The following is a 22,388-nucleotide window of genomic DNA, read 5'->3' on the forward strand; positions in this document are numbered from 1 at the left end:
ACAGTCACACTCTGGCTTGTTTGCGTGAAAAAAACGTAACTTTTTTTGTTGTAATGTAGGAAGCAGCACGGGCAGTCGACAAACTTGAAATCGCGCATTACCGGACACAAGACGAAGCAGCCCGTGTAATAAACGCAAGAAAACCCCGAGCGACAACAACAACCCCCGAAAAGCGGTAGTTGCAAGAGTTTTTCCAAAAGTGGCAGCGGCAATTTACACAACGAAAAACGGACTCGCGTCGCGTCCAGCTGTCCAAAAATCAAAATTAACCGTCTTTAGCGCGTAAAACTATTAACATTCAAAATTGTAAGTCTGCAGAAGAGTCTTAGATTACGCGAAAACTAAAGCTGGAAAAGTGGAAAAGTGTCTGCTAGTGGGTGTGTGTGTGTGTGTTTTCTGCGTCTGTGTGTCTTAACAGTTATGTCTGGCATAGATAACCGTCATCTTCACCCCGCGCTGCCCGCTCTCCCGCACACTTTGCCTTTTACATTTTCCATTGCTAGCTGTACATTGTGTGCGAGCGGGATGGAGCATGACGGAGAGTCAGACGATCTCACCCCGCTCTCTTTCTCCTCCTCTCCTCTCCCCATCTGCACCTCTGCACTTCTCCTTGTCTGGCTAATAGGAAAAGCAATAACAATAGAAAAAACCACAACATATTTGATTGCAAATTGCCAAGTTAAATATTTAAACGCAGTGTGCTTTTTGCGATTTGGATGCCATGTCCTTGACATAAATGCAGTTTGTTTCTTCGTATTTTTTTGTTGTTGTTCTTTTTCTTTTTTTATACCCGTTACTCGTAGAGTAAAAGGGTATACTAGATTCGTTGAAAAGTATGTAACAGGCAGAAGGAAGCGTTTCCGACCATATAAAGTATATATATTCTTGATCAGGATCAATAGCCGAGTCGATTTGGCCATGTCCGTCTGTCCGTCCGTCTGTCCGTCTGTCCGTCTGTCCGTCTGTCCGTCTGTCCGTCCGTCTGTCTGTCCGTATGAACGTCGAGATCTCAGGAACTACAAAAGCTAGAAAGTTGAGACTAAGCATACAGACTCCAGGGACATAGACGCAGCGCAAGTTTATCGAATCATGCTGCCACGCCCACTCTAACGCCCACAAACCGCCCAAAACTGCCACGCCCACACTTTTGAAAAATGTTTTAATACTTTTTCATTTTTGTATTGGTGTTGTAAATTTGTATCGATTTGTCAAAAAACTTTTTGCCACGCCCACTCTAACGCCCACAAACCGCCGAAAGCTGCCACGCCCACACTTTTGAAAAATGTTTTGATATTTTTTCATTTTTGTATTAGTCTTGTAAATTTCTATCGATTTGCCAAAACACTTTTTGCCACGCCCACTCGAACGCCCACAAACCGCCAAAAACTGTCAGTGTTGAAGACCTCCTTCGCACTTCCACTAGCTGAGTAACGGGTATCAGATAGTCGGGGAACTCGACTATAGCGTTCTCTCTTGTTTTTGTTTCGTTACGGCCATCGATTATTCCCGTGCAGTCGCCTTCCCATGAGAACGGGGTTGCTTTTGTTGTTGTCTGTGGTCCGTGGTCTGTTATCATTCCAGCTTTAATGTTCCACGATAAGGAGGTAGAATTTAAAAATACGAAACGCAGCGAGGTGCAGACTTAAATAACCACATCCCCCGGATTTCTTATCGTTCACTGCGGTTTTCGATTTGTCGATATCTGGATTTTCGTATTTATAGTGCCTGGAATTTCCTTGGCATTTTCTTCTCCCACAGAGCGCTCATTATCTCTATCTGCATTCAGTTGACCTTCCACTTCCAATCGCTGCCTGGAAGTCATGCACTAAAAATAGTACGAACACATGCACGAAACATAAACAGATTGTCTTAGATCACAGACAGCGTGAAAGGAACAACAAGAGGCCAAGTTCATTGTCCCTGATCACTGACGGAAAGACAGAGAAAGCAAGAGAGGGAGAGGGTAGGGGTCGTGGAAAGTGACGTGTCACCTTCCAGCAGATGCATTGTGTGGGTGCGACAGAGAGGGGGCGAACGGGTTCAGTTAATTCACCCCCTGGAAAACGGGGTGGCATCAGCGCAGCAACCCCAGAAAATATAATTTTCTGGTTTTGCTTACGAAAGTATTTTACAATTCCCACTCCTCAAAGCAACTAGCTTTCGCAGATCAATCAAATCCACTGATCCTAACTCAAATCACTATCGTTGGAAGTGATCAAGTCATCAATTGTAATGCGATTATGTTATTATACGTATTGGAAAACCTCCCCCAGGGAGCCTTACTGGAATTACTCCCTACCCGTTCGTATTTACATTAGCACAACTTTCACACGGAAACCCTACCCCAAAGCTGAAAAACTCCCCCCATATTTGTATGAGAACCTTATCGCAGTAGGCTCCATTTCACGACTATCGGCGTAAGTCACCGTCTTGTATTTGCTGCCCGGGGCTTGAGTCATGGCTTTCAGTCTGCCAGTGGGTAGATATTTAAAGAAGGCAACGTTTACTTCGTATCATCGGCAATTCGAGTTATCAACATTCTGGGTTTTGGGTTGTGGGTTTTTGGGTACCTGCCGAGGGCGTTACCTGCGAGTCAATATCAATAGCTTTGGTCTTATCTGCACTCGAGCCCGGGAAACGCTGGGCTGGGCAGAGCCATAACCGAGTTTTTACTTTCCAGGCGGATCAGTGGATCCAGTAACCTGTCGGCCGTTGTCCGTAGTTGTCAGTCTACAGTTTTTACTTCCCCAGTGTCTATATATTTTCTAAAGCAAAAACAAAGCAATAATAGTAACATTATCAGCAGAAGCAGTTCTATGCACCCGATGCGGAAGTGTTTGGCCTGAGTAAGTTCTTTGCTTCTGGTTACGCTGCTGTGCCTAGGAGGAACCTGTGTTGTTCCTGAAGAAGAAACACCGCTCTGCCAGAGGAAATCCGGCAGCGCCGTCGCAAACAAGCAACACTTAACGCCCATAAATTAATTACCGCCGGGCACGCCATTCATATAAAGGTGAAAATCAGGAAAAGCGGGCAGGGGGCGTCGGAATTTCAAATAGATCGCTGGGGCGGATCTAATTAGCGACCAAAATGGCCAAAAGGGCCGATCATATTGCATATTTTGACCAAGGACCAGAAATCGAGATTTAAACCAAAGCTCTAAGCTTCGTTTGCTCTGTAGCTGCGATCGTTGGAGTCAACCTAGCGGGTACTTCTCGGTATGCAGAACGCAACCGAGGGAAGATACATCCAAAATACATGACAGCCCACCCGCTGCCTCTTCCTCGCGATCGTTTATTCTATTCTGAGTCGTGATTGATACGCCCCCAAAAGCGAAATGGGTGCGAAAAAGACCGGGTAAATAGAAAGGCAATTGTCGGGGCCGATTAGCCAGGCCCAAAAGCCCCAAAGGCCCCAAAGCCAAGAGGCCAGACTCAATTCCAGACGTTGATTAATGGCTTTTGAGGCCAAAATGTCGCTGTAGTCAGTCGAAAAACACCACAAATAAATTACAATTTTATTCAAATTCGAAATACAACAGCGAAACACATAGAGACACCATTCTAATTAATTATGTTTATCTGCTTTTTACCCTCTCTTGCAGCCCCCGTATATAAATTGTTTATATATATGGTATATATATTTTCTACGCCACGTAAACCAGCCATTTCGCGTTTAAACCTAAAACAAGACTTGTAATTTTTTTGGATTTTTTTTTTGGAGTGTTCGTTGTTTTTTTGGCGCAAGTTTTGTTTGGTTACATTTGTGTTGAGTTTTTGCAACTCGAAGGCGAAGACGAAGGCGCTGCTATCAAACAACAGGCGAGGGCAAGTGGCTAGTTACGACGGCCGCTAAGATGTTCAGTCCCGAGTACGAGAAGCGCATCCTGAAGCACTACAGTCCTGTGGCCCGCAATCTGTTCGACAACTTTGAGGCGTCCACCACGCCCACATCTCTCGACCGCTTCATACCCTGCAGGTGAGTTGCTGTTGCCACAGGTGACACAGATGATTTTCCAATTGATTATGATGATTTTTCACTTGTTGCTAGTTGATTGTGATTATTTTCCACTTGCTGCAAGTTGATTATCGTGATTTTCCACTTGCTGCAAGTTGATTATGATGATTTTCCACGTGCTGCTAGTTGATTGCTCTGCCCAGCGCTGTGTTGTAAATCTATTTGAGTGCATTGAACTCTGCACGAGCCGTTATTCTTTTTGCTACGTCATCTTTGCCGCTTAGAAGGCAACAAAACTGGCGAGCGGAGAACCAACGAGCAGCAGCAACGGATTCAAGGCGGCAACCTATGAATTTCCCCCCTGACTGCGCTGCGTCTCGTTCAGTTAACGGTAATCGCAAAAGCTGGTTGCAGAAGCAACAAACAAACAAATTGTAGCAACAAACACGAACAACAAACATGGGCAGCGTTGATTTACATAGAAATTAATGCCATGGGGCAAAACTGTGCAGCTACAAAGGTGTAAATTGAAAATACAGATACAGATATCAGATTTTAGATATTACAGATATTAGATAATACAGATCTTATAGCTACACTAAAGTAAATGCTTGCACTCATAACTGAAGAAGTGACGAACTGAAAAACTTGGGCATTTCTGCTTTATTCGCTAATGAGTTCCGCGTAGAATTCCAACAAGAAACAAGGCAAAGAAACGAAAAAGTGAAAAAGAGACATTACTAAGAGGACTACAAGACTCTACTGACTGACCGAAAAGCTCAAAACTTGAAAACTTCATGGGAAAACGGGGAAATTTGAACTCTTGTGTGCCAACATGGGTTCAACGACAAGCCACAAAACGACGTGAGAGTTCAGCGAATATTTGAAAAGAGTTGAGAAGATTTGAAAAGAAGTTGAGAAGAGTTGCGAAGAATTGGTCACCGTAGAACAAAAAAAGTGGAGAAACACCGTCGAGTTGGTCACTTTCTGCGTTGAAACTTTTAATTAGTTTCCGGTTAGAGGTGGCACATCATATATATGTATATTGTATTTTTTGAACCTTTTTATTGAATTGTCATTCGTTGCGCCTGCATTTTGTATACCTGGTACATAGTACACATATGTACATATGGATATTTCTCCTCGCTCAAATTGCGTCCCCCATTCGCTTATGAAATTTGATTTATTCGAGGTGGAAGTGAGCACTTCAAATGCGTTTGCCAACTGAAATCATTAAAAAGGGGGTAAAGTCGTGCGAGGGGTGAAGGTAGCTTGGTAGCACGGCGAAAACAGCCAACGCTTATTGCATTCGTAAACAGTTTTTCGCAGTGCACTGCAATTCTCTCACACTTGGCCAAATTTCATGGCAAATGATTGTTATTATGATTATTGTTTAGTTGTTGTTTCTCGCAAATTTTTTGCACAATTCGACCGTCAATAATTTTTTGGTTTGCACGTTGCACACGTTTTTTGTATGCTTTTAATGGATAGAAATAATAACAATTGTTTTGATGGTGGGGGGGAAAGGTGATAGAAGGGGGAAATGCCAGACGATATGGCTAAATTGAATTTGAACGCGTTTGCATAAATTTATTTAGTCTGCGTTCTGTTGGTTGCCTTCCCATGAATCCATTGTGTGATTTTGATATAAATTATTTATGTAAGGCTAAGTACATTTTCATGTTCTATTTACCTTTTTTATGCAACGAAGCGAACTTACTCTATTAAAAAACAGAAAAAAGTTGAGGCATCTATATGCTTAGGTTGAAAATGATCATAGAAATTGTATCGCTTGAATTGGGATTAGGTTAAGATGGCTTCCTTGGCCGTTTGTGGTGTTAATGGCATTTTCATTGCATAAGCATTAACATTTTCGTGTTTTCTATCTTTTCCTGTGTGCAGAGCGTACAACAACTGGCAGACGAACTTCGCGTCGATCAACAAGTCCAATGACAACTCACCGCAGACGAGCAAGAAGCAGCGAGACTGCGGGGAAACGGCACGCGATAGTCTCGCCTACTCCTGCCTCCTGAAGAATGAGCTCCTCGGCTCGGCGATCGACGACGTGAAGACCGCCGGCGAGGAGCGGAATGAGAACGCCTATACGCCGGCCGCCAAGCGGAGTCTCTTCAAGTACCAGTCACCCACCAAGCAGGTGAGTTTTTCATTAGCATTTCTCTCTGGGTTTTCATTTCCATTTCCAGCGGGGGCTTTTCTTTTCCTTAATATATATGCTAAGTTTACACTGCGCGAGTTTACGAGGAGGGAACAAGCACATCAAGTGGCTGAAATTCTTAAAGATCGAGTATATCGGAGTTATCGGAATTTTAGCTATCGCACGATAGTACACAACATGGATAATAACGAAATTATCGAATGAACACGGAGCTGAAAGCGTTTAATTTTTTCAAACTCCACTTGATTTTCTGGTGCGCGGAATTCTCTAAGCTGAAAGGTCAGCGAATTTGACTTTTGATTGAGGTTGCGCAGGGCATTGTGTGCTGCAGAATGCATTTAATTGAATTTGCAGTCGGTGTTAATTGAGGTTTTCTTGTGCTGCGCGATATGAAAAAGCAGCGTTTTCAAATGGAAAGTTGAATAAACCGCCAAAGCGAACGGATCGTGGGAATTTGATTTCTGTACGAGTATAAAACTCGTAACATTAGTTATGATATTTGTACATACAGATGGTATGTCTTTTCACCCATTGTTGGTTTGCTTGACTGCTGAAAAATCGAGGGTTTTTCCTAGCGGGAAAACTACTTGCCGGCCAGTTCAGCCCTGTGCTACTCTGTCCATCTAACCATCTTTCTATTGATCGATGGAAACCGGTTTGTGTGAAAAGTCTTTGCTTTGGTCTGAGCGGAGAAAAGTTGCCACGACCAAAACTCGAGGTTAACACACTCACTCTTCGGTGTGCGCGTGATGATGGCCAACGTGGATGGTTCGTAGATCCCAACCTCCATATGAGCCATATAAGCCATATAAGCCATATAAGCCTCCATCGCCACCATGTAATTGTATTCGAATGTGTGTAGCTGGTGGACTGATTGTTTAAGTGTTTTGTTTGGTCAGAAAGTGAAATAGATGGCAAACACACAAACTTTAAAGAGAAACAGAAACAGAGATAGAAATGGAAATAGAAACAGAAAAACAGATGTGTTAGGAGTGGGGGTAACTATGTATCTATGGCCACTTGTCATTAGATTCGTGGCAACGTCGGTGATCTTCCACATCACCACTATCGCCATCGCCATCACCAGCGTAATTATTATTATTGCAGACCTGACATATTTGCCCGCTTATCAGATTTATGTTGCCTCAAAATAAATAAAGAGGTACGTGTGGGGCACGTCCGCTGACCGTCGTCTCCATCGTCGTTGGCCCTTCTTGACTTTTTTTGATATTTTGCTTTGACTGATTTTTGACAGTTGACACGTCGCCTGCCGCCGCAGCAGAAGCGGTAGACAAAATCATAATCATCGGCAGCCAAACAGAAACAGAAAATAACAAAGGTTCGAAACAAATAAGTGAGCTAAACACCACGCACTCACTTCAGATAATGAATAGTGATCATTTATTCGAATGCGACGCATCAAATACTCTTTGCTTTGGATGCTGCATAAATTGATGCGTTTCTTTTCACTTCTATTTCTAGTTACTTGGATTGCAAGATGTACTCTCACAGATTGATTGTATCTCACAGATTGATTGTATCTCACAGTTTCAGTTTGGAGTTTGTTACACTGCTTTTGAACTAAGTTCAGTTACATTTTGCATATACCCTGCAGCAACTAAAGAGTGTGTGGGTAATGGAAAGAAGGAAACGCAACTTGAAGTGGTCGAGAGTTTGGACTGGAGAAGAATTCTCCCTCTTCAACTACTACTTCAGTGGTCTAAAACGGCACTTGAGTCAATAACTGAGATCTCTGATTGCTGTGTGCCATTCCGTTGGCCATTTCAGCGCTGGAAACTCACTCTTTTTTTCCTTTTCTTTGGATTATTTGATTGTTTTATATATATTTTTTTGATAAATAGCGACCACGCCAAGTTGATTTCTTTGCAGCCTAATGGTTTCGCAAATTGGCAACAAGTGTCGAGTAACTTGATTTTGATTTTGAGTAGTAGTGCAATTACTCAGCCACAAATCGCCGGTTATTCATCTACATCACGCCCACGCAATTAACACGCCACGCCCACTTTGCATGTAGCCCTTATATCTCTCATACGCCCCTGTGGTCACAACAAACGATATGTAATTCAATTATGTGCGGTCGCAAACTTATTGTCATAAATAATGTGCCAGGTTTTTTTTCGGTGGTCTACAGTAGTAGTAGTTGCTCGTTGTCCCGTAGACACCCATAAAATATATGGTCTCAACACATTTTTCGACGTTTTCGACATTTGGCCATTGTTTTGATTGAAAGGCAAAAGAAAAATAGGGGATTGGTCGTGAATTCATTGACGAGTTGCAAAGTATGCTGGAATTGAATTCCTAGCGCCCAATGAATGGGCCATCATTGTTAGTCAGCGTGTGTGGCACTCTCTTTAGATTAAAAATCGGATATAGCATATATTATATATATAGTTAATACTCCACATGCCTTCTTTCGGTTCTTGCTTATGTACTTACTAGTACTGTTTGTACTTTTTTTTTTTGCCAACAATCCAATCACGACCGCTTTGAGTTACTTTAATTTAACACATCTCGTGCACCTGTTTTTGTGTATTTTTTGTATATTTTTTTTTAGTCATGTCTAGCCATTTCGAATAGCCATTAAGGTGGAATTATAGAAAACAGATAGCAAGCAAGCAGCAGCAGCTTATTCCTATCTTTTATGGTTTGCCTTTGTTGACTCTGCGTTTCATTTTTATAATAATTATTAATTTATGCAGCAGACATTTGCATTAACATCGCATTAGCGATGACTATTTTCGTGGCAGCGTGATTAAGTTGGTCCGATCGCCGCGACAGGTTCAACATTACCATTAAACATGGGTTAACTCAATCCCCCCTCCCCGCTCTGCTTAACCCTCTGCGATCGCCACTTCTTGTTGGAATCACGCTTTTTTTAATTCCATTCTTTTTTCTGCGCTTTTTTTTTTCTCTGTTCTCGCTGCTGGTTGGCTGTTTGTTTGTTTAATTTATAAGCCTGCCTTCAAGCGCCGCCCACCAACAAAAAAAATAAAAAAGTAAAAATATATATATATCTATATATATATAAAAGAGCCAACAATTGCCGGCCGGCAAGATTCTTTTTTCCTAGTCACTTTTGGTTAACAGCTCGCATTTTTGTCTTTTGTTTGGCGTTTGCTGGGCGACTTGAATGAATGCTGTTTTTTGTTTGCTGGCACTGCGACATGCTGTTTTGTACCCGACTGTACTGTAATTAACAGCGCTCTGCTTATTGAATATAACAATTAAACCAAATAAGAGTGAAAATCATAATTAAAACAGAGAGAAGAGACTAGGCATTTAAATTGGACACAAAAATAGGTGATAAATTAGGCAAAAGCCACAAGGTTGAGACAAGAGCTCACTGTGCGATTTTAATCGCGCACAAGTTGTCGGATTTCCTTTTGCCGGATTTGTCAGTGGGTTTTAATGCCACTCTACTCCCCCTCCCCCCTGTGTGTAATCCCCCTCCGGCCAGCCACAAACTTTGTAAGCGTTTTAGCAATTGAATTTCTAATAGGCTTACCCGGTTTTTTTTTTCTCGAGGTTTTTTCTTCTTCACGCCGCATGGCATCGAAAAGCATTTAAATTTAATGGCAGTTGCTTGTACGCTTTATAGATTGAGATTCGCAGAAGAAAAAAACCATTAAATCGCTGCCTTCTCTGGGCTGTGAGCAAATTTTTAATTCCATCCAAAGTGTAAAGTGACCAATGGAAAAAACAAAAACGTAAGAAGCAGCTTGCCATCCAAGTTGTGTAATTAAGTTCTGTGTATTTCGTTGGGCCAATCCTCTGTTAATTAAATTAAATTTTAATTCGCTCAACGAATTACGAGTCGTGGCATGACGTCAAGTGCTTTTTTCGGGTCTTTCGGGGTCAGGTCAAAGCACCTCAACCCCATATCATCTCATCTCACCCTAAAAGTGTGCACATATATGTACATACACTTTACATGTTCACTTTATCTGGGACGCTCTGTTTGCCGGGAAGTTTGCTTGCCACCTTTATCGCAAAACGAGAACCTGACCAAACCCATAATGACAAATGCGTTTCCAGCAAACCAACTGCATGTCATAGCAATGAATGTATCGTGGAACAGCGATATGCGAACTGAATGAGTGTCGGGCTTGAAAAACACATATGCTCTCGTATATAGTAGTTAGTAATTCCTAATGAATGGCATGAGTGTTTAACTATTAGTCAGCTTGACAGCTCTAATCACTAAGACTTACTATCCAAATTCGTATCGCAACACCAGCATTTCCCTCAGTTTTATCGTCCTTAATTCCAGAAGTCATACACCAAAGATTACAAGTTGGTAGCCATGTGGAAAGACCAGTCTATTTTCATGGATAAGAAACGAATACGGAATACATTACATGCTTTAATAGAATGCAGTTGGAAACTATGCCGGAGAAAGCTTCTTTCCTGACCCTTGTTTTCCATTTGATTTACATTTCCATCTGGCACTTGGATCAAAAAACTTTGCCCAACTATTTTCAATCTTGCAATGCCTGGGCACGCACAATTCCGCTTAGTTGCAAATGGGTATCTTCCGTCGACTCACGCATTTCAAATGTAATTTCATTGCGTAAGCGGGCGCAGGGGGCGTGGCTGTCGGAGGTCCAATGTCTATGACTACTGGCCCTACTTCACGCATACGCTTAACACACTTCCCTGCCCGCATTTTCTATGCAAACAAATGCCGGAGAGCAGAGAGCTGCCCAAGCGGAATGCGTGCCAAATGCGAATTGTCAGGCTACACGGCGAGAAAAACCTTGCAGCTGCACTTGGAATCGATAGTGTAGATTCACTTCTATCGCTTGTAGAAATGCTATTGTATTGTCTTTGTTTTTTTGCGCGTGTATGGAACAAGGTGAGCTGACTGGCGACTGTTGGTGGGCAGGGGGAGTAGCATATGACCAGGGGGCAGGGATGGCGACGCGGTCGCAGCTCTTAGCACGCTGGCGTTAATTGCTGAACGCCAAGTACGCGGCGCACAAACAAAGCAAACTCCAAAGTGCTGCGCTGCTCCCGCAATTGAGACACATTTGCTTTGGCAATTTCTTGCTCGGCTGCAGCAACTGTAACGCCAGCAATTAGCATACAATCTAATTCCTAATTTCTAACTCCTTTACGTACTTGCAGGACTACAATGGCGAGTGTCCGTACTCGTTGTCACCGGTCAGCGCCAAAAGCCAGAAGCTGCTGCGATCGCCGCGCAAGGCCACGCGCAAGATCTCTCGCATTCCCTTCAAGGTGCTGGACGCGCCCGAGTTGCAGGACGACTTCTATCTGAACCTGGTTGACTGGTCGTCGCAGAACGTCCTGGCCGTGGGCCTCGGCAGCTGTGTCTATCTCTGGAGCGCGTGCACCAGTCAGGTGAGTCTTGGCTTTAGCTTGAACTTGCAACGTGAAACTTGAAACTAATGGTATGATTTTCAGGTAACCCGCCTGTGTGATCTCAGTCCGGATGCGAATACGGTGACCTCGGTGTCGTGGAACGAGCGTGGCAACACCGTCGCCGTGGGCACACATCACGGCTACGTGACCGTCTGGGATGTGGCGGCCAACAAGCAGATCAACAAACTGAACGGGCATTCGGCGCGTGTGGGCGCCTTGGCCTGGAACAGTGACATCCTGTCGAGCGGTTCCCGCGACCGTTGGATCATACAGCGGGACACGAGAACGCCGCAGCTGCAATCGGAGCGACGCCTGGCCGGCCATCGGCAGGAGGTGTGCGGACTGAAATGGTCGCCGGATAATCAATACTTGGCCAGCGGCGGCAACGACAATCGGCTGTACGTGTGGAATCAGCATTCCGTCAATCCTGTGCAATCATACACGGAGCATATGGCAGCTGTGAAGGCGATCGCCTGGTCGCCGCATCACCACGGACTCCTGGCCAGCGGCGGTGGAACGGCGGATCGGTGCATTCGATTCTGGAACACGCTGACGGGCCAGCCCATGCAGTGCGTGGACACCGGCTCGCAGGTATGCAATCTGGCCTGGTCCAAGCACTCCTCGGAGCTGGTCTCCACACACGGCTACTCGCAGAACCAGATACTCGTGTGGAAGTATCCATCGCTGACTCAAGTGGCCAAACTGACCGGCCATTCGTACCGTGTGCTCTACCTGGCGCTGAGTCCCGATGGTGAGGCCATTGTTACGGGTGCCGGCGATGAGACGCTGCGTTTCTGGAACGTATTCAGCAAGGCACGCAGCCAGAAGGAGAACAAGTCCGTGCTGAATCTGTTTGCCAATATCAGATAAGGACAATAATCCAAGGAGCGAAGACTGAGCGAGGCGCCAAAGGCAAACACAACACAAAAACAAAACAAAACAAAACAAAAGAAACCAACCAAGCCAATCATCAATCAGCAAAACCAAGCAGATACTAACTAACTAATCGAGCTTATATGCTCTACACACACACAAACGATTCTTGTTCGGCAGTCGTTTAGTAAATTGTAGTTACCACAGCAGCAATAGTTAAAATAAATTTAAGTTAAGTCCTTTGTATAGAACGGTAATTAGCAACATTTACGTAGGCAACACATGCAATTTATGAAAGGAAGGATAGAAATGGAACAACATCAAGAGATGGCTGCAACTAGAACTGAAAATGAACGACAACACCACACTCTATCTATAAACCACACTATCTATAACATTTTTGTTGCTTTTCTTAAAGGTTTTTTTTTCTTGTGGTACACCTACACTACACCTAAGAGAATTGGATACATTTATATATAAATATATATATATTTTTTTGCTAGCCTCTAAGTAACTAACTTTATTTCAATGCAAACATTTATAAACACATTTCGCTCACCAGCCACACTCATACACACAAACACACACACAATGTATATTAAATAAACGTATACAATTTCAAAAGGTGCCCCAAAAAGTATGCTTGTTTTTTTGTTCTGTGCGCCCTAGTGGCCTAGTGGAGTTTGAAACCGCGAAACGGTTAAGCGGCTTAGTGGGGGCTCAATCCACACGTGTGGAGCCCGCAAAGCTGCGAGCTTTTGTCTGCCACCTGTCTGCGAAAAGCTTTGCTTCACTTCTTACTTAACTTTTGGACGCATCTTCGTGGGCGTGGCCAGGGGCGTAGACCAAGGGGGCTCAAGAATATTTAGGGGGCTTACGCTGTTGCAATGCATTAAACTGATTTACTAACTAGTTGTCTGCTGCTTGCAAGATGAAACAGTAAGAGCGGAAATATTTCAAATTTAATTTATGACCAAAACCGCCCCCCGTAAGCCACGCCCCTGTGCTCGCTGCAGCTTCCGCTGGCGACGACGTCGGCTTTTGGGCTTCTCGGTTTCTTGGCTTGTTTCTGTTGGATTTGTTGGTGTTGTTTTTGTTGTTTGTGTTTTTTGCTGCTCATGATTTTTTCATGTCTTTTTGGTTTTTTGGCCAAGTCCAAGTTTAACAGCGCTCGACGCGCCAGAATCAAGTTCAGTTGCGCCGCAAACGCGTCGCGGAAATGTTTCGCTGCTTCAGCTGCTGCTGCCACCGTCCGCAAGAAATCGAATTCGAAATCGAAACCGAAACTGAAACCGAAAACCGAAATTGAGTTTTCATTTAAAATTTAAAGCCATTTAAACGTCCCTGTTTGAATTGCGCATCCTTGGCAACCGTTAAAGAAACGCATTAAAAACCCGATACAACGAATCGGGAATCCAAACCGCTTGATAGTTTTACTTTCCTCTCTCCCTAAAGTTCTCAGGTAAAAATTGTGTTGCATCTCTGATTTTTCCCCCTTTTTTTCGTGTTTTTTGAATGTGTTTTTAATGTGAAGTGCGTACCTGTCCTTGTTGCGGTTTTTCCTGCGGCTGCCTTTTGAAGGTCACTCACGCACGAAGGCCGCACCCAGTGGGTGGTGGCCAATATATATGTATATATTTTGGGGGCGGAATGGCTGAATGGGCCAAATGTCAAAAGGTGAAGGCAGCCAGGCGGCCTTGGAATTAAAGCACAGCCAAAACGACGAGTGAAAGTGCGGGAAATCGTAAAGGACAAGCAATTCCAAGTTAAGGATAAATGTCAATTCTTTGCTGGGATCAGCGATCGAAAAACTAAAGCCAACAAGTGTACAGTGTCCCAGAAAGTTAAGGATAACATGTGTCTACAAGCACCAGTTAAATGGTTTTAAAAAATTGGGCAAATGTAAAGATATTTATGCAAATTATCTCAAATCTTAAGGATAAAAAGGATATGTTCAATACTCCTAATTAATCACTTTTGTATGGCAGTAAAAAAGATACATGGATGTGAACATTGCTAAAGTATTGCAAAGTTGGAGATATATATAAACTAGATACATATGTACTTCAAGGATAAGTTTAATTTTGCCAAACTGTATCCGTCAAGTTAACTAGAACTACGGTAGTTCATAGATAGATAGGTGGGCTATTTGAGTGGTGATGCAAGCATGGGAAACCACTTAGAAACCCCACCCAGTGTCCCCAAAAATCTAAAAATCTAAAGGCGGCTGTTCAGCAGAACCTCTTGGCATTTTGGCCAGCATTTGCATGTCAAACACTTCTCGTCGCCAGTCGTCTGATGATGATGATGAAGGTGATGATTTGTGGACACATCCAACTGGCAACTTGGTTAAATATTTGGGCGGTCATCGATCAGCAAGATCTGCCCCATCATTTTTGGCAACTTCGATCCACGACAAGCCGTGAAATTTGCTTAGCGATTAGCACACGTGGTCAGTGGTCAGTGGAAGGTCAGTGATGTGGTTTCTTTGTTATTTTTCTATTTTTTTTGGTACACAATTCTCGAGCGTTTTCGCCAATTGCAAAAGACAACAATATGTTCTTGGCCACAACTTCCGATCGGTTTCACCACGAATTCAGGCCCATCCTCGATATTTTCGAGACTTTCGAGATTTGATAGTCTGATAGTCGCTTCCTCTATTTCAGGCAATTAACGCCTTGTCTTTACTTTCGGTTTTGTGTTTTGGGTCTTTGCTGTTGGTTGTTGGGTGTTGGGTTTTGGATTACAGTCTGAATCTGAGCAGTCAGTTCACTGCCACTATGACCATCTTTTGTCTTTCGACCTTGGCCGAGGGAGGGGGTGGCGGAGGTTGGCGTTCAATGACCGACACTGTGCAGTTAGCTTTATGCATATCGAACCGCCCGCCCGCCGATCGAGATTTGTGGCAAGACAATGAGCAGCTACTGTTTGCCCTCTGATTGGCCCTAATTCGATCGTCTTTACGATCACTTTCCCAAATATACAAATCTCACTCCATCAGGCTTCTAAATTGTGTGATAACTTCGCTTGATGAGCTCGAAAGTGTTAATAATACGAAAGGAAGTATTAGCTCATATTTTATGCTGGCAATTTGGACATTCAAGGACATCATGTAATAGCAGCGAAATAATTCATTAGTATCATAATAATTTATAATATGAAGAAGTGTGTTAGGTCATATTTTATGTTAGCAATTTGGTTGAGCAAACTAGTCAACATTTGCGCAGAGTTCCAAGGACATCATGTACTAGTATCGAAATAAGTCGTTAGTATTAGTAATATTTAATCACAATATCGAAATGAAAGGAAGTGCTAGGTCATATTTTATGTTAGCAATTTGAACATCCAAGGACATCATGTACTAGTATCGATTTAATCGAAATAATCGAAAACCGAATCGAGAACCGAAATTGAATATAGACGCTATCGTGTGTATGTGTGTGTGTATGCTGCACTTGAACTTGACCCCATTTTTTTGTTGTTGTTTTTTGTGGCCGGAGGACAAGGACGCAGATGCGATTCCTTTATGAACGGGGCACGTCGGAAGGTCTGCGGCAATTACGGCGATTATCGGGCTAAGAGATACGCGGCTGTGACAGTCGACAGTCGACAGTCCACTACGCAATTACCACGTTTCTTCAACTGTGGGTAACTGGCGTCCAAACAAAGTGGTAGAAGTGACGGGGGGAGGTGAGGGGATTACAACTTGTTATTGTGGCTTTTAAGAACCAGCGTTTCCATTCCATCTGCAGCGTGACATTCAAAATGCAAACGAACACCGCAAACCAGTTTCGGATGCGTCCAAGTGAAGGGCTGCTTCTCAAAAAAAAACACCCAAAAAAAGCGAAAAAAGCATAAATAAAAACCATAATGAAAACAACGAGTATCCAAAAACAGGAGTTTGTTGATTAATGATCTGATCTACTGATGCGAACTGATTTGTGGCTCCAAGACCCGCCTGTGCACTTAGAAGACACTTTAGTAGACATATCAAAGTTCAAACTTTGACCAAGGTACACAGCGAAACATTCCCCGGGGTTTAATGGCCCCCCAAAAAGGTAGCCAAGCACTACAGTGAAACCTCCAATTTGCCAAATTAAAATCCAGCCATTTAGCCTTTGAATTGCACGCACTTAGATCGTAAAAGATCTACAAAAGCCTTTTTATTTCGTTTGGAATCATGAAACGCAGTTCACGCGTTAAATTTTGACCGGCACGTTTTTATGTGCCGAAATAATTATGTTTGTTTTAATTACACACTAAGATAACAGATGGTATTGAGGCTAAGAATATGATTTGAAGTCGTGCAAAGGAAGGATCTCTGCCTCATAAAACCGCCTCAGATTTTCATGTTTTGGCTATAACATGGCCAAAATGAGATCTCAAAACAGTAACACCAACTGGTTTAGACAACTGATGACCCAATTCAAATATGACTATCACTTTTAGGCTGATTTTCGCCAATTAATTATAATGTAAATTTGTGCATTTTTTTTTAAGCGGTGACATCAGCGAAAAATGGTCAAAATTGTACATTTCTAGACTTGAATGTCACTTTGCTGGAAATTTCATAAATTCAACGATGTATGGCATTCTATGTTTGGATAACTATTTTCGTTGTTGTAGACAAAAAACTGAATATTTTTTGCAGAAAATTGGAATACGAATTTTTGGCAAAAATATGAATATTTTATTGGCCATTTTAGTCATAGCTTGCCTGAAAATGATCCCAGAAACAAAAGGATAACTATTTTATTTAGCTATTTATCCACGTTAACTATTTTAATCAATTTTGTACTGATTTTTCAAAAAAAATTTTTTACAATTTTTTGCATTTTCGGTAAGGTAACATCATCTATTTTTGAAAAAAAAACGTCAAAATTTTACATTTTTAGGCTGAAATGACACTTTGTTGAAAATTTTGTAACGAATTCAACGATGTATGGCATTCCATTCTAGCATTGCATTGTTATGAACTAAAAACTGCATTATTTGGGCGGAAAATTTGGACTGGAATGTGATCAAAGGACCTTTCGTCCAAACTTGGCCAAAGAGACAAAAAATGAAAAACCCATTTTCGAAGAACACTATAGTAGTAGCCAAGTAGTAGAAGCTTGACTGTAAGCGCAAACGATTTGATCCAACGTTGATCTCTTTCTGCTGAGTGACAGCTTAAAGCCAAAGTTATAGCGATCTATAAACGGTTTAAGTATATTTACTTTTGTTGTTTTTTTTTTTCCGAATTTACTTGGGAGTTGTTGGGTCAATGTACTTGAGGTCCATAAACACGCCGTTGGAATGGAAGAGAGCGAACTGGATTCACTTTTGATTTTGAATTCGAACTTTGTTTTCGTTTTCTTTGGCCGACAGATCGAAAGACTGGCTTATTATGCTGCCAACTTAAAGAGCCAACAGCAAAAGCAAAAGCAAAAACATTGACATTGAAAATTATGCGAACATCAGAGAGGTGAGGTTCAATATGTTTCGATTGGAAAAAGAGAAAAAAAAATTTAAAAAAATACAAAAATAAAGAAAAAAGACGAAGATGATGTTTACACAGAGTTACTTGCGTTCACCGACAGATAGAATGGAATATGGAATTTGGAATGGTGTGTTGCTCGTAATTGATTACCAATTGTTGTCACTTGTCGGTGCGAATTATTAAGTATTATTAATGCGAATTGCGATTGATGGGCTCCATAAATAACCATAAATGCGATCACATAACAATTGAACTGAGTGACAGCCAAGTTCAGACGACGGCTGACGAGGGGACAAGGCTCCGCCTGTGGCTTTTACCAGGGGCGTAGTATTACCAATAATTTGTTAATAATAAATTCGATTTAAATAGCATCTCAAGTCTGAACTTTGACTTATTTAGCTTTCGCATGCTTAACTACTTACGTCCATGCCCCAAAAGTTCTCACGCTTTTGCATGGCGCTCCACTTGCGATGCGTCACTCGGCCACGCCCCCCCTTTGGTTGCCGCCCACGCACAGTGGGGCAAGACAATGTGCTGCAAACAACATAAATAATACTTATGCTTGTAATAAGCGGCCGCAAGTTGTCACATCATCACTCATTATTCTCGCGGAACGTGATGGCTGCAATTGTTCCTTGGCCTGGCTTAAACGAAAAAAAAGGAAAAAAAAAGAAAAATATAGTAACCAAATAATGGCGTCGAGTAAACGTAGAGCAGGCGGCTGGGCGAAGAATCAAGTTGTCTTCACTTTTTCTCCATTTTGACTAATTAACAATGTTGGCCGACGGCCGGTGCCGCTGACCTTCACCTTTTGCGAGCTGGCCAAAAGCAAAAGCAAAGCAGAGAAGCCAAAGAATTGGTAACAAGCTGACACCTCCACTTCCACATCCATCTCCACCTTCAACTGACCCACTAAAAAGCGGAAAAGAAGCGGCGCCGCTCTTCCTGGCTCTTGATATTCATTTTGCATTTGGTTTCTTTTTTTATATTTTGGCTAAGGTTGGGTCGTTGGGGTAGGTCACTAACGGGGGGTCTCCCCCTCCTCCTCCCCCCACCCACACACTTTATAGATTAAAATTTTATTTTGCAAATTGTTTCGGCTGCCTGCCTTGTGTATCTGTATCTTTTATCTGTGCCCACGATCATTTGTTTTGCGCTGCCTTTTGTTTTGATCGTGGGCTTTACAGTGGTGCGCAGTTAATAAACAATACCAAATACACTACATACAATAAATAAATGGCAAATTAATGGTTAAAAAACATGATAAGCACCTCTATATATGCTAAAAGAAACATATATTCAGTACTGTATCGTATACGTAATATATCATGTTGAATACTCTGCCGTATACGTAATATAACATGTTGAATACTCTGCCGTATACGTAATATAACATGTTCAACATTCTAGGATGTTATAGAACTCAGATGCAGTTAGGAAAGCATTTCTTTTCCAGTTCCCATATTTCCCAGCTGAGAATCGGCTTTTAAAAAAATATTTTGAATGAAACATAATATAGCTTATAAGTAAATGTAACTATAAAAAGCGACACATATGAAAACACCATGGAGCTGATAACTTAAGCATATCTGATTTTACTGATTATCGTAAGAAAATGCCATGTTTAGCTATTCATATTCAAGTAGCTGATATTGCTGATATTGTTGCGAGTGATAGCTGCCTGAGATCCACTGTGCACAGTTATGGATATTTGATTCTGTTCGCGGCCAGAGGTCAAATCGCATAAGCGGTCCATAGAAATACAAAAAGCAAAAAGGCGAGTTGCTAATGATGGCCCACATATCATATGCATACTCCAACATATCGCCTCATTATCGCGCCGTCAGCGCAGCCAAGCAGAGCTTATCCATTGGATCAGTCACGCCCCCTGCTTATATGTACATAGATATATAGATATATATATATATATATAGGATATATCCTCTTCCGTTTCCAGTTGGCGCCATGAGGGAACCGCTGCCCGCGGCGCTGCTGACGGCGATCCTGCTCCTGTGGCTCGGCTCGGCGGTGCCACCGACCACTGGATCGGCGGTGCTCATATCCGACATGACCATGAGCGTGATGGTGGAGCTCTCCTCGCGACATCCCTTCTGCAAGATGCACACCGATCGGTGAGTCCACTACTCACATATACATACTACTACTACTACTACATACTACTGTTCCTTTGTTTGCCAGTGGGGATATCCAGCGCATGTTGCTGCAATCGGATCCGCGCCGCATACGCCAGGTGCCGCGGGAGTCGGTGATGGAGCTGGAGGAGGTGTGCCGCCGGCAGGGATCGTATGGCCACGAGTTTCGCGGCGGCCTGGGCTTCATCTATCCGGGCACCAAGTGGTGCGGACCGGGCACGGCGGCCACCAGCTACGAGGATCTGGGCGCGCATGCACGCGAGGATCGCTGCTGTCGCGAGCACGACATGTGTCCGGATGTGCTCAATGTGGGCGAGTGCAGGCGGGGATTGTGCAATCGCGGCACATTCACCAGGAGCCACTGCGATTGTGATGCAAGATTCAGGCGTTGCCTGCAGGCGGCGAACACGGAGACGGCCAATACGCTGGGTGCCATCTTCTACAATGTGGTGCAGGTGACGTGCTTCCAGGAGCGGAGTCCCTGCTCGGCACACCAGAGGTTCGAGGACTACTACTACCGCACCGATCACTGTCCGGCGGAATACCGGCAGGCGGATCTCTATGTCCCGCCGCACGCGGACAATCTGATAGCCAAGATCCTGGCCCATCCGCAGGGCCGGGCCCTGGCCGCTCCAGCCTGGTCGCTGCCCGCCAAGTCGACGGCGCGCCGCTGGGGCGTCAAGTTGGCTAGCGTTGGCTTGGCGGCGGTGAATATCCTGCGCGAGGTGGTGCAGCGACCGCGTCTCCTCTGGGACAGCCTGCAGGTGCCAGTAGCCAGGGAGCTGCCCCCTCCATCGCCGCCACAAAGGTATCAGGATGCGGGCTACCACTACGAGCGACCCGGACCCGGCGCCACCTACGGATATGCCCCATACAGTGGTCGCGGCTACGGGGGCTTCGACGCTCCATGGAGCTAGTTGGAGCGCTGCTGCGAATGCCCCCGAAGACTGTTCCGCGCGGTGGGTGGTTGGGTGGCGTCCAATGGTGATGGGGAATAGTTGTTCCTGTGGGCGAGTAATCCAAAGTGTGTCCTATAGTCGTAGCAACTCATGCAGCATATTATATTAGTTCCTGGCGGGGTTACATGTGCAGTATATCACCTTGAAGCGCCAAGGGAAAAAAGGCAAGAAGTACACTTTAACAGAAGAAGAAACCTTTGTTTCCTCCTGTTTGGTATTCCGCGAAAGTTTGATGCTCTTAGGTACTTGATATTCTGGAAAAGTTCCATTATCACATTATCACATTCTCAGAGCATTACCATCTGAATGTGGAAAGCGAATGTGTGCAAATTTAATGCTTTAAATGGGTTTTATTGTGTAAGTTGCCCTTTGTGAGTCATTAGGCGGTACAGTGTTAGTTCTTAAGGCAGCGAAAATGGCAGGCATTTAAGCAGGATTTACTGTAGTCATGAACATATTTTCATAGCATTCCAAAGTCAAGCAATAACCATAAGCCAGTGAAGATTACTCTGCCAACAGGATAACTATTAGCTAGGCCAAACACCTTGAGTTGCACACCTGCTCCTCCGTTTAGTATTAGTAGTCATAAGTTGTCCTAATCCTAGCCACTTACTGTAGTTTGTAGTATGTATCTAGCTGCATGTGTGATTGCCATTCACGTTCTGCATGTACCGTGTTCAATAGTTCACTAGTTGATTAGTTAACCAGGTGACCACTTGCTCACCATGGACAGTGTTTGCTGTGGAAATAAACCTCACTGAGAATCGCATGCCTGCGCTCTTCCTTTCCATTCCTTTCCTTTTCCGGTGAATGAATCCCGATTAGAGCTGGCTACAATCAGACGGAACAGGAGGAAATCTGCGCCCAGTGGCAGTATCAGCCGTCGGAGAAGTATGTGCCCAGCCAGCCGAGAACCTCTTCCTAAAGGAGACACGTTGACAACCTGGACTAGATTATGGACTCACGGACTCATGGAACCGGTTACAAATCTACATAGCTATAGTCATATGGTTATCATCGATTGCAATTCTTAAACCTGAACGAAAGCCAAAGATCAAAGAAGCCGCTCGAAGAAACTAGATGGGAAAATATATCCACATATATATTTTCATATATTGAATGCATACAAAACAGATCTATACATATATGTATATATATATATATATATATACACAAATATATAAATAAATATATTTACCAAGATCAGAGCAACGTAGTGTTTTGTTTATCTTGCGCCCAAAAGTATTGACTTTACTTGTTGGTTTGCATTGCATATTTTGTGGGATGAGAATGTTCATTTCAATAAGTATAGTTTATAGTTTATGTTCTCCACCCATTGAATCACCCAATGAACAGCGCATTTTGATGTACATCAAAATTCAATACAA

General features: G+C 43.3%; 2 protein-coding genes across 3 annotated transcripts; both read left to right on the forward strand.

The window, feature by feature from the left end:
* The first annotated feature begins 12 nt into the window (after positions 1–12).
* LOC6524213 (fizzy-related protein homolog) lies at positions 13–13,043 on the forward strand. Its single transcript, XM_002100040.3, has 5 exons — positions 13–306; positions 3,602–3,975; positions 5,857–6,109; positions 11,279–11,512; positions 11,576–13,043. The coding sequence occupies exons 2-5, from the start codon at positions 3,854–3,856 to the stop codon at positions 12,401–12,403; spliced, it is 1,437 nt and encodes a 478-aa protein (XP_002100076.1). The 5' UTR covers positions 13–306; positions 3,602–3,853; the 3' UTR covers positions 12,404–13,043.
* A 480-nt stretch (positions 13,044–13,523) lies between these two features.
* LOC6524214 (acidic phospholipase A2 PA4) lies at positions 13,524–22,208 on the forward strand. Of its 2 annotated transcripts, XM_015190076.3 has the most exons (4): positions 13,570–13,868; positions 19,846–20,020; positions 20,088–20,540; positions 21,826–22,208. In XM_015190076.3, exons 2-4 carry the CDS (start codon positions 19,854–19,856, stop codon positions 21,923–21,925), a joined length of 720 nt encoding a protein of 239 aa, XP_015045562.1. In that variant the 5' UTR covers positions 13,570–13,868; positions 19,846–19,853; the 3' UTR covers positions 21,926–22,208. The 2 variants fall into 2 exon arrangements, with proteins under 2 accessions (XP_002100077.1, XP_015045562.1); XM_002100041.3 differs by lacking the exon at positions 21,826–22,208 and having other exon boundaries at positions 13,524–13,868; positions 20,088–21,769.
* Positions 22,209–22,388: the final 180 nt, after the last annotated feature.

Source organism: Drosophila yakuba, chromosome X (assembly GCF_016746365.2).
Source record: "Drosophila yakuba strain Tai18E2 chromosome X, Prin_Dyak_Tai18E2_2.1, whole genome shotgun sequence".
Taxonomy (NCBI): Eukaryota; Metazoa; Arthropoda; class Insecta; order Diptera; family Drosophilidae; genus Drosophila; species Drosophila yakuba.

What these genes read in the sequence shown, in the direction of transcription:
- LOC6524214 (XM_002100041.3), top strand. Translation starts at nt 19,854, where the DNA reads ATGAGGGAACCGCTGCCCGCGGCGCTGCTGACGGCGATCCTGCTCCTG. An exon ending in TGCAAGATGCACACCGATCG is followed by an intron (nt 20,021 to 20,087) that starts GTGAGTCCACTA and finishes TTTGTTTGCCAG; the next exon opens with TGGGGATATCCAGCGCATGT.
- LOC6524213 (XM_002100040.3), top strand. Translation starts at nt 3,854, where the DNA reads ATGTTCAGTCCCGAGTACGAGAAGCGCATCCTGAAGCACTACAGTCCT. An exon ending in ACCAGTCACCCACCAAGCAG is followed by an intron (nt 6,110 to 11,278) that starts GTGAGTTTTTCA and finishes ACGTACTTGCAG; the next exon opens with GACTACAATGGCGAGTGTCC. An exon ending in GGAGCGCGTGCACCAGTCAG is followed by an intron (nt 11,513 to 11,575) that starts GTGAGTCTTGGC and finishes TATGATTTTCAG; the next exon opens with GTAACCCGCCTGTGTGATCT.